This window comes from Colobus angolensis, unplaced genomic scaffold (assembly GCF_000951035.1).
Source record: "Colobus angolensis palliatus isolate OR3802 unplaced genomic scaffold, Cang.pa_1.0 Scaffold257, whole genome shotgun sequence".
NCBI lineage: Eukaryota > Metazoa > Chordata > Mammalia > Primates > Cercopithecidae > Colobus > Colobus angolensis.
Window position 1 is genome coordinate 71,416 of NW_012115788.1, and position 11,337 is coordinate 82,752.

The following is an 11,337-nucleotide window of genomic DNA, read 5'->3' on the forward strand; positions in this document are numbered from 1 at the left end:
CTCTCCAGGGAGCAGGTGGAGGCCATCAAGCAGCTCTGGCAAGATCCAGGCATCCAGGAGTGTTATGACAGAAGGAGGGAGTACCAGCTGTCGGACTCTGCCAAATAGTGAGTACGGAGCCCAGCCTGGCTGCCCGCGGTGCTTTCAGGCAAGCTCGGCCACACTTCAAAGAAGCTTCTTGCTGAACGCTGCTGAAATGCGGTGCACAGCGGCAGCGCTACCTGCCTCCGCTTTTCCGTATCTCTCCTGACCTCTTGGTGCCATCCCTCACCACCTCCTAAAGCCGTCAGTCACTCTGGATCGCAGACCTCTCTTCCTGCCGACACCCACCTGCTCTCGCTGTGTTCTAAGCCTGCCGTTTCCAGTGAGAGACTCAATCAAATCTGAGGTCCCTTAAGTGGGACTGATCTCCTTTGGAGTGCTGAAATTACCTAATTTAAGCAAGAAATACCCTTGCTTTTGGCTTTTACTTCTCTCCTCTCTATATTCCTCTGCCTTTCGGGTTTCCCCGTCAGAAGACAGCCGGTCCAATTGCCCTAAAATCCTAAGTCAAGTTTAGAGCAGCGGGTCCGTTGACCCATCAGCTGCTGATCTGGTGCTGCCCTCTAGTGGTACAGGTAGGCTGTGCTCCCAGCACACGCAGGAAGCTCAATCGTTTGTTTATTGGCCGCCTGTGAAGGCCTACACACTGTATTTTGGACCCATACAGCTCAACTTTTAATTCATTAATCCTTGAAGGTAAGCCGATTTCTATTTAGATGTCCCGGCATGCAAGCTGTCCCATAGAGATGACAGATTTTCACTTTCTTAGGCATTTCCTGTTCACATCTGTAATCCCAGGGACTTGGAAGGCAGAGGTGGGAGGATCGCTTGAAACCAGGAATTCGGGACTAGCCTGAGCAGCAGAGCAGACCCCGTCTCTGCAGAAAATACAGAAATTAGCTGGGCATGGTGGCCTGTGCCTGTAATCCCAGCTACTCGGGAGGCTGAGGCGGGAGGATGTCTTAAGCCTAGGAGGTTAAGGCTACAGTGAGCCTTGATTGCACCACTGCAATATAGCCTGAGTGACAGAGTGAGACTCTGTCTCAAAAAGGAGAAAATTTAAATAAATAAATACATAAATAATATCCCAGGGCAGTGCCTCCTCAGTCTGGTCACTGGGCAATAGTTTGATGCGGGTCCTTCTTAAAGTAGTAATAACTCCTGCTTCTGCAGCTCAGCTCTTTCTCACGTGTCCCATATCATCTTCCATCCTCTGAAGGCTCAGAAATCTCTTCCCCAGATCTACCTCCTTCCCTTTGGGTACCACTGTCACCCTCGGAGCAGGCATTGAGCTGGACAAGTTATTGGGCAGGAGAGGAAGCCAGAAGTGTCACCTCCTGTGGTTTCAATGGCCTTTCTTTGGTGTTTATCCTAGGCTGAGAGTTTAATGTCATTAATCCAGGTTGGCACAGCTAATCTAAGTACAGGAATGTTTAGGTGCAAAAAAGCATCAAGGCAGGAAAATAAACCCCAATAAGGTGTTAGATCAGCATAGAGAGGTGGAAGATGGAAAGAGTGCCACGGAGGAGGGCTTGCCTTTGACACCTCAAGGAGCCAGGAATAGGCACGACATTCCTGAGCCATAGCTGAGGTGGCCTGAGTTAGCTGCCTCTGTGAAGTCCTGGGGGTTGGCTAGGGCTCTTGATGTAGATCCATTTGGAGAAGACCCACCAGACCTGCTACAGAATTCAATGTAACCCTGAAAACCACGGGGGCAAGACCACTGACATGGATGAGGGGCATGGCTAGGGTGGTGGTCAGAACTGTCACAGAGAAAACAAACTCTCCTAAACCCAGTTGCCCAACCTTCCAAACCGGCAGGACTCAAGGCACTTGCTCATTTTCTCCATCTAAGCCAGCGGTTTTCAATCCCTTAGCTAGAGGTGTCTGCTTGCGATGCACCAGGCACTGTGGTAAGGGCTGCAGGTATTAAACAACCAATGCTCTCTGCTCTCAGAGAATGTACAGTCTGGTGGAGCAAGTCAGGTATAAATCAAATAATTACACATCAAAGTACAGCAGAAACAGTGATAAGCCCTGGGACTGTATCTGGGCAGGGAGGTGGATTGTGGAAGGCTGCCCCAGTGCTTGGCTTCTGGAGCTGAAGGCGTGTGGTGAACAGGGTTTGCCTGTGACCTCTTGGTTAGCCTCCATGTGAACCTGCTCAGCCCCCGATCCTGTGCTGGGACAGGGCAGGGCTGATCTCAGCTTGCAGGGGGCTCTGCATCTCCAACTCTTTTGTTAGCTAGGGCCTGAGTTACAGTTATTTTACCTAAAAATGTCTTTTAGAAAGGCCTTAAAGTTGTTTTTTTTTTTTTTTAAAAAAGGATTCTCTTATTTTACTACAGAAAGAAAAAAAAATGTTTTAAGCTCAGGGCTTCAATATATGGCCAAAAATAAGTTAAGGCAAGTTTTGGGTTATTTTAGGAGATGTATAGTTTCCCAGTGTCTTCAACAGGAAAACTTTTTCTTGTTGCTGTTGTTTTGAATTTCTCCTCGGCCTGTTTTACGTCTGTGTATTTTCTTAGAAACTCTATTTAGTTCATTGAGCAAAGCTTTGGAGAAGAGCATCTCCATTATATAATGTTCTTGGACAAGGGTGAGTGGGAGGGAGAAGGGCCTCTGGAGGGAGGATGACAGATGGGGCGTTGGAGAGAGCCATTTCCAACATCCTGGTCCTTCCAACCTCACTGTCTCCCTCGCTGGTCAAAGAGAAGCGATGGAGCTTAGAACCCAGGAGCAGGAGATGGAGTGCTCTGCAGGTTTCCCAGAAGGCTCTTGAAAGTCCTTCTGACCCATATTGTCTTTAAAACAGTCGTAGGAAGGATGGAGAAGCCTGGCCTGGCGCTGGCTCTTAGGAAAGTCATTGATGGAATTCATGTGTCTGTGTGGGGTTCACTGTGAGTGGGGGGTGACTTCCTTTGAGTAGGATGGACATTTCTCCCTTCTCTAAAAGGAGACTCAGTTCCTCGTTCTCTGATGTAGTTACCTGACTGACATCGACCGCATTGCCACACCATCATTTGTGCCGACACAACAAGATGTGCTTCGCGTCCGAGTGCCCACCACCGGCATCATCGAGTATCCATTTGACTTGGAAAACATCATCTTTCGGTAAGTCTGTCTCCCTGATGGACCATGAAGAATCCGCCCAGGCTTGGAAGTCCCCAGATGGATTCTTAAACGTGTTATTGCTAAGCAGGGATTATATCTCTTAGGACAGAGTGACCCTCTCTGCTCAGGGTATTTAGAACTGTGGTAGATCTCAACCCTAGAATGGAGAGGAAGTCACCTTCCTATTACCCTTGGAGAAGAAGGGTTTCCTTACTGGAACCTGGAATGATTCTTATGTGTAACACACACACACACACACACACACAAATGTATACTTCTGTATCCCACAAATTGAATTTAGTGATTATCGATGTCTTTTCCTTAAAGATGAATAATATTTCCTTTCTCCTCTATTTTCTCCTCCAAGATTTATCCTTAGAAAATTAAAACTATGAAGAATAATATCTACAAACTAACAGCTGTGTAAAAATGTATGCATTTCTACTTACAAATATAGGAAATACTTTTAGGATGACTTCAGTGAATCTTCACTGCATTTAGTTATGGTAAAAAGTGAATAATATAGGGCATATATGTAGCACTGCACATTTCAAAGCACTTTTATATCCACTATTTCCTTTGTTCTTCCTAAAAATTATCGCACGTGATTTTCTAGTTGAGACAACACACCAGTCCTCCCACATCCGGGTCCTGTCTGATCCCCAGTTATAGCTCAGTGCTTCTCTATCCAGAATTGCTGTGTTTGGGGAGCCCTCAGGTCCAGCCCCTCAAAAATGTCCCCCATCTATAATAGCATATCCCTGATTTTAATAGTAGCCCCCTGTGCCTGTGTGCCCATGAATTTCTCTAGGCCTTTTCACAATTAACTGCTTTTTGCCATGTCCAAAACCTCTTAGAGGCTCCCAAGGGTTTTGTTTATTTGTTTTGTTTTAGAAAAGACTTTTATTTCTTCTAAGTTTATCCTTCTTGGATGTGAAGAATGGGTTTTGCATTACTTTCTAGAGTTTGCTGAATGGATTTAACATCATCCACCAGTGAAATCTATTACTTTACAACTCAGAGCACCTCTCCCAGTGGGATATTTCTGGCTGAAAAATTCTGATCTTTGAAATTGAGGCCTTTATAGAATGGCTTCTTCAAGCTCAGCCTTTTGACAGTTGCAATGTCCTGTTTCCAGATGGTTCCCTGCTGTGATAGCCAGCCACGAACACGTCATTGTGGGAGTGGTCGCACCTCCAGGACATGGTTCAAGGACAGGATTGAATTTTTCGTTTTCCTTCCTGCACTTTTCTGGACCACAGTTCTGGGTGGTTGGCCTGTGGGCCACCTAAGCACGTCGACCCAGTGTCTTCAGGGACTGGTGTGTGTGTGGTGGGGCGGTGAGGTAGGGGTGGGTGAGGGTGACTTGGCAGCTGTATCTGGTCCATTATGTATTTTCTTTGGCTCACTTGGTGTTATTAAAAATCGTTTGAGCTAACACATTGGATACCTTGTTTCTCCTGAAAAGGCAGAGGCTGTGGTCATGGTGAGCCTGCATTTTGTTCTGCAGAGCTTGGCTGCAGGTACGCGGCAGGCTTCCCTGCAGACAGGGCACCCAGCTGTTGTGCCGTGTATGTTGTAATACTTTGGGGAGCCCACTTGCCTCATTCCCATAAACTGCCTGATTCCTGGAGCATTTGAGCTCGTGATCCCTGGGCTGCGAGTTGCTGAAATTTTTCCCAAAGACACAGATAGAGGCTTTGGATTTCTGTGCTGGACAGAGGACACTTGTAGGTTTTTATAGGGAACAAGAGGTGGCATCCAGGGAATGCAGACAGGATTTACGGTTAAGTAGAGGAGCCGTGAAAACAGAATAGGCTCAGGTCCTGATCCAGCCTGGGGGACCCGGAAGATAGCTGGCCACTCTGTCCCTCTTGTGTCTGGTATCCAGGGACTCTGCAGTGGTCGCCACAGAACCCAAGTGGATGTTTGCGTTTTCTGCCTGGACACTGGTTAGCTTCCTAACCAGCAGGCTCCCCAAGTCACCTCTGCATGTCTTCAGAAATGTCAGTTACATTCTCTGCCTTCTTTGCCAGGAAACATCCAGTGGTCCCTCATTGCTTAAAGCAGCAGCATCTAACATTTTAAAACTTAGGACCTCTTTTCTGTCTTAGAAATTATTGAGGACCCCAAAGAGTGCTGGTTTCCATGCTATAATAATTCGCGTCCTTTTCCCCCAAAGTGTCTTGTATTCCAACCTTTGAAGGATCTGTGTTTCTACACAACAGGATGGTGGATGTTGGTGGCCAGCGATCGGAAAGACGGAAATGGATTCACTGCTTTGAGAGTGTCACCTCCATTATTTTCTTGGTTGCTCTGAGCGAATATGACCAGGTCCTGGCTGAGTGTGACAATGAGGTACGCTAGGCGGAAAGTTTGGGTAGCTGTGGAAGCCAGAGCCCTATTCTGTGATTTCTAAGAAGTCAGGAAATAGACCCTCGTCATTAGGTTAAACAGTCTTGTAGCGGCCGGGTGTGGTGGCTCAAGCCTGTAATCCCAGCACTTTGGGAGGCCGAGACGGGCAGATCACGAGGTCAGGAGATCGAGACCATCCTGGCTAACACGGTGAAACCCCGTCTCTACTAAAAAATACAAAAAACTAGCTGGGCGAGGTGGCGGGCGCCTGTAGTCCCAGCTACTTGGGAGACTGAGGCAGGAGAATGGCGTGAACCCGGGAGGCGGAGCTTGCAGTGAGCTGAGATCTGGCCACTGCACTCCAGCTCGGGCAACAGAGCGAGACTCCGTCTCACAAAAAGAAAAAAAAAAAAACAGTCTTGCTACTCAAAGTGTGACCTGTGGACCAGTGGCACGGGCATCACTGGGATGGCTTGTTAGAAATGCAATCTTACTGAATCATCCCCAACCAACTACATCAGAATCTACCTTTTAACAAGACCCCAGGTAATTCAAATATGTATGAAAGGCTGAGAATCATGGGCCTGGAACCCGGGTTCTAAACTTGAATGCACACTGGAATTCGCTGAGGGACTTAACGAAAACCTGGTGCCTGAGTCCAACCCCAGAGATTCTGATTGAATTGGTGGTGAAGGGGGCCTGAGTGGGGGAATTTTAAAAAGCACCCCAGGTGAATCCACTGTGCTGTGAAGGTTGGAATCTATTCAAAAGCCTAGGTTCTCATCCTTGGTGGCATAGTGGAATCTCTTGGTGTTTTACAAATGCCATCTCTTGGACCAAACACTAAAAATTCGTATTTACTGAGTTTAGGTTGAGGCTTCTTTCGAGAGCCCACTAGGGATTCTACTGCACGTGCACGGTTAGCAGCACTATCTCTAAAACACTTTACCTGGGCACAGGCTTCCTAACCTCCACAGGCCCATGGTGCTCCCAAATTAGATCCCTAGTGGAACTGGGGTGGGCAGTGGTGCTGGATGCTTGGAGCTGTTCTGGGGCTGCCTGGGATTGCATCTGCCTTCACGTCTCCTGGGAGGGACTCCCTCAGGGCAGCTGGGATGGATCCAGCCTGGTGAGGCGCGTTGTCCCCTCAGAGCGGCCATAGCACTGGCTGTGTCCAATTCCATCAGTGGGAGCTGCCCTGAGAGTGAAGAGGACCCTCAGACTCTCACAGCCACTTCTCTGTCAGGTTGGGGACAGTTGCGGTGGAACACTCATGTCCTCCTTATCATCCTTTCCCCTGAACTTGCATTAAGACCTCTTGACCTTTTAGAAAAATGTCTTTTGTTTCCAAGGCATGAAAGTAAATCAATAAAGGACTCAGTCCAGGATTAGGCAATAACTGAACAAATTGTATCTTGTATTTCTTGAGAGCAGACTTTTCTCTGAGGAGCATAGCTTATATTACCTAATTAGTGGAGGATTAACCCATTTAATTGTGTCATTGTGCAAAGAACAGAAATCTTGGCTGCCGCCCAGCTCTCTCAATTGGAGATTTTTGTTTTTTGTTAAGACAAGACATTCAGTTATCAATATAAAAAAAAAATGGCTCCAAATTTGTTTCAGGAATTATTTGTGACGTTCCTCAGGAAACTCAAAAGATTAGTAAGGTGCACAAGGGACCAGTATCTCAGCCCAAAGTACTTAGAAATTAACACTTTCTCTTCTCTTAAAAATCACAAAATATTTGGAGAAAAATTAAGTGGTTGTCACTCCAGACTTTTCCCTCCTGGTTGTAGATCTGTATTATATCCACTCTGTATACTGTCTGGGAATTTTTCATATATTTTGTTTCCTTGGAAATCATTATCGATAAGATCATAATAAATTTTAAAGCTTTAATACATTCCAGGTCGTAATTCCCCCAAAGTGTACTGAGTGGCAGAAGGAGCCTGGCTGTCTGGAAGTCGTGGGGAAAGAGTGATTTATGGCATGTCCCTTTTGAGTGTGTATGCTGAGCTTGGATGTTTTTCACTCTGATCCCTTCCTTCCCTACAGGGAAGTTCTTATTTCTTTCCTCTTAGAAATAATTGAGAAAGAACAGAATGCTATCTAGAACAGTTATTGTCACAGACAAGATTTGTTTGTGCCCTGTCTGCTCTCAGTAAATTAGGAGCATTTAGTATCTTCTTGGCAATGTCTGACATTTAGAAATTATCACTGACTTTCTACGTAACCTTCCCTAGGTCCCACTATTACAGGGGCTTGGGAAAGTTATTTAAATATTCCAGATAAGGCCGGGCATGGTGGCTCACGCCTGTAATCTCAGCACTTTGGGAGGCCAAGGCAGGCAGATCACGAGGTCAGGAGATTGAGACCGTCCTGGCTAACACAGTGAAATGCTGTCACTACTAAAAATACAAAAAATTAGCCGGGCATGGTGGTACGCACCTGTGGTCCCAGCTACTCAGGAGGCTGAGGCAGGAGAATCACTTGAACCCAGGAGGTGGAGCTTGCAGTGAGCTGAGATCGTGCCACTGCACTCCAGCCCGGGCCACAGAGTGAGACTCCATCTCAAAAAAAAAAAAAAAAAAAACCGTTCTGAACAACAGTATGCTCACCCATCAAACGGGCCACTGCTCTGCTTATAAAGTGTGGCACAGGGTGGGTTCCCAGTAGCACTGCCTCCTGTCTCTGCCAATGTCTAGCATTCCTAGGGGCAGTGGTCTTTCTGGAAGAGCCTTGTCATTTGACTGCTGAGGCCCAGTCTGGAAGCCCATAACCAACTGAGGTGGCTGTGTCAGGTCTGAAGTTGGCACTTCCCTACTTGGTAATCCCAATGATCACATGACACAGGAAATTTGTCAAACATGGGTAGGAACCTTCCTTCTCCAAGTTGCACCAAAGCCTTTCTTATTTCCTCCCTGTGAGTTTTGGGCTGGAGAAGAGCTGCGATGCAACAGGAGAGGGGACCCAGAAGGGGAAGGTCGGTAAGAGGCTTGGGGAGGGGCAAACAGAAGTAGGAGGCCTGTTGCCTTGGGCTCCGCATGCTCACCAGCTTCAGCAGACAGTGGTCCAGAGACTGCGGCAGGGCAAGGGAAGAGATGGATGGACTGGCAATGTGCCATGTTGTTTCCAAAATATTTTCTTTCTACTTCATCCCAAGTCCCTTGTTTTTCACTTAGAACCGCATGGAAGAGAGCAAAGCCTTATTTAAAACCATCATCACCTACCCCTGGTTTCTGAATTCGTCTGTGATTTTATTCTTGAACAAGAAGGATCTTTTGGAAGAGAAAATCATGTACTCTCATCTAATTAGCTATTTCCCAGAATACACAGGTAAGTGTCTATCTTGTGGACAGTATTTCTGTGTTGATCTCGTCCACCTCCTGGGCATCAGTCTAGAGTTACCACAGCAAAAAGGGTCTCCCTGGTCTGCCTAGAACAGCCTCTCTCCCTATTCCCACCTTCAAACAGAAGCTCTAGTTGCACCATTGTGTGTTTTCATCGGAGCACCTCCACACACGCTTCCCTCGGTGCTGGGAATATCCTCGCCAACTCCTTTCACTGCCTCCACGTTGTTCTCCAAAACCCAGCAAAGGCCTCCCCTTCTCTGGGAGCATTTCTGGCCTCCCCTGCCCATCTGGTCTGCAGTAGGGGTGCCTCCTCCTTTCTGCTCCCTTGGCAGCCTGATCCCCGTTTGCTCTCGTGGCCACATCGTATCCGCTGCTCACTCAGCTCTCTTCCCAGTTGGCTCCGTGAGGCCAGAGACTCTGCTTGATTTATCTGTGCATTCCTCGTGCCAGAGTACCTGGTGCTTCTTATGTGTATGTTAGACTGTGGCATCCCTTTTCCCAGACACATGGCGGACTCTGAAGCTCTTTATACATAACATGTCCAAGGTAGGAGAGTCTCATGCCCTGTTGCTAATTGTTTCTGGTACAGGAGATCTCAGACATTCAGTTTGACACTGATATTTAGTGGATTCATGTTTTAGCTCTCTTCTTTCCCCTTTTACTAACCGTATTGGCTATGTAGTATAGCACCCTTGAGCTTTAAAATTAGCCTGATAATGTTAGTTCCCACATTCTTCCTTTTATCTCTCCTAGACCAGAGCTGTCTGTCCATATATGTTAGCAAGGATTACTTCTCTTCAAAAGTGGTCCAAATCAGACAAATTGGGTCACTATGTTTAAACAAATCACCGTAAAGTACAATTTTTAGATACCAGAGGACATTTTAAAATATGACTCTTTTATAGGTTCATGATGAGATACCATAAAAATCATGCTGCAGGTAAACTGTTCCCTAGAAATAAAGATGGATCAAAGCAGGATCTCAAATAAGAACAAGAGTACATTAAAAAAAATGGTTCTTGGGGCCAGGCACAGTGGCTTATGCCTGTAATCCCAGCACTTTGGGAGGCCAAGGTGGGTGGATCACCTGAGGTCAGGAGTTCAAGACCATTGTGGCCAACATGGTAAAACCCCGTCTCTACTAAAAATACAAAATCGCTGCACGTAGTGGCACACATCTGTAATCCCAGCTACTTGGGAGGCTGAGGAAGGAGAATTGCTTGAACCCCAAAAGTGGAGGTTGCAGTGAGCTGAGATTGCGCCACTGTACTCCAGCCTGGGCTACAGAGCAAGACTCTGTCTCAAAAAACAAACAAACAAACACAAAAAAGTGGTTCTTGGGAGGACATGGTGTTAAGTCTGTGTCTTTATTCCCCTAATTGCACTTGTGACTAGGACCAAAGCAGGATGTCAAAGCTGCCAGAGACTTTATCCTGAAGCTTTACCAAGATCAGAATCCTGACAAAGAGAAAGTCATCTACTCTCACTTCACATGTGCTACAGATACAGACAATATTCGCTTTGTGTTTGCTGCTGTCAAAGACACAATTCTACAGCTAAACCTAAGGGAATTCAACCTTGTTTAAAAGCTGCTGCCCACTCCTCCCCCATAACAGAAGATGTGATTTGCAAACTCCTTGTTTTATTTGCAAGTGCTTCTGACATCTCCAGAGCCAGCCCCGTGCCAGGCACTAAGGACGTCATGCAGATCGTGGAGACAGAGATGGGTGATGGAACTTGGAAGACATTTGAGTTTACCAAAATACTTTAAAAGTCCTTGCATCCCAAATTGTTTTAATAATTATTTTCTTAACTTTTGGCTGTAAGATTTTGTGTAATTTTTGAATTTGGTGTTTTCTAGAATTTTTAAAGGCCACTTTGATTTAGTTTTAAATTTCAAATATGTTTAAAAATAGCAAGTAAAATTATGTAAGCAAGGAGCCTGTTAGTTTATGGATCATGCCTTGAAACCTCTAGAACTAATTTGGGTGACTTTTAAAAAAATGCTAATGGGTCTGAAGCTTTTTATTAAATCTTGCAATTTAGAGACATTTTTAATTGTGTTTCTCACCTCATGCTGAAGGCTGACTCCTTTAACTTGCCACCAAAGATTTTTTTTTGAACGCTTAGTTCTTTTTGTGTGTTAATTTTCTAAGCCAAATTAATAGATATACAAGTATATCTAACTTAGCTTTGCCACAATTTGACCACCAGGAAGCCAAAGCTGGCATAGAGTAATGGGCTGTAGATAGCATGTATATTGTATTGGTGAAAAATGTGTGTGTACATATACATTTTTATCCCCAATGTATATGACTAGGTCTTGTAAACGTATGAAATGGCTAAAAGCCCACACTGTTTGACAAATTTTATGTAACCCTGCCAAAGTTCTGATGGCCACCACAGATTTGCTGTTTGAATTATGTATGCTGTGCCTTTCTGAGGAGGCTAAGAATATACCATTCTGCTATTA

The 11,337-nt window shown here is 45.8% G+C and overlaps 1 protein-coding gene across 1 annotated transcript in view; it reads left to right on the forward strand.

Moving 5' to 3' along the window:
- GNA14 (guanine nucleotide binding protein (G protein), alpha 14) overlaps window positions 1–11,337 on the forward strand; it is a 47,710-nt gene extending 36,373 nt beyond the window's left edge. Inside the window, exons 2-6 of the mRNA XM_011947039.1 lie at window positions 1–107; window positions 3,028–3,156; window positions 5,385–5,514; window positions 8,694–8,847; window positions 10,260–11,337. Of these exons, the coding sequence (XP_011802429.1) occupies window positions 1–107; window positions 3,028–3,156; window positions 5,385–5,514; window positions 8,694–8,847; window positions 10,260–10,450 (711 nt within the window). The 3' untranslated portion in view covers window positions 10,451–11,337. The remainder of the gene's footprint in view (window positions 108–3,027; window positions 3,157–5,384; window positions 5,515–8,693; window positions 8,848–10,259) is intronic.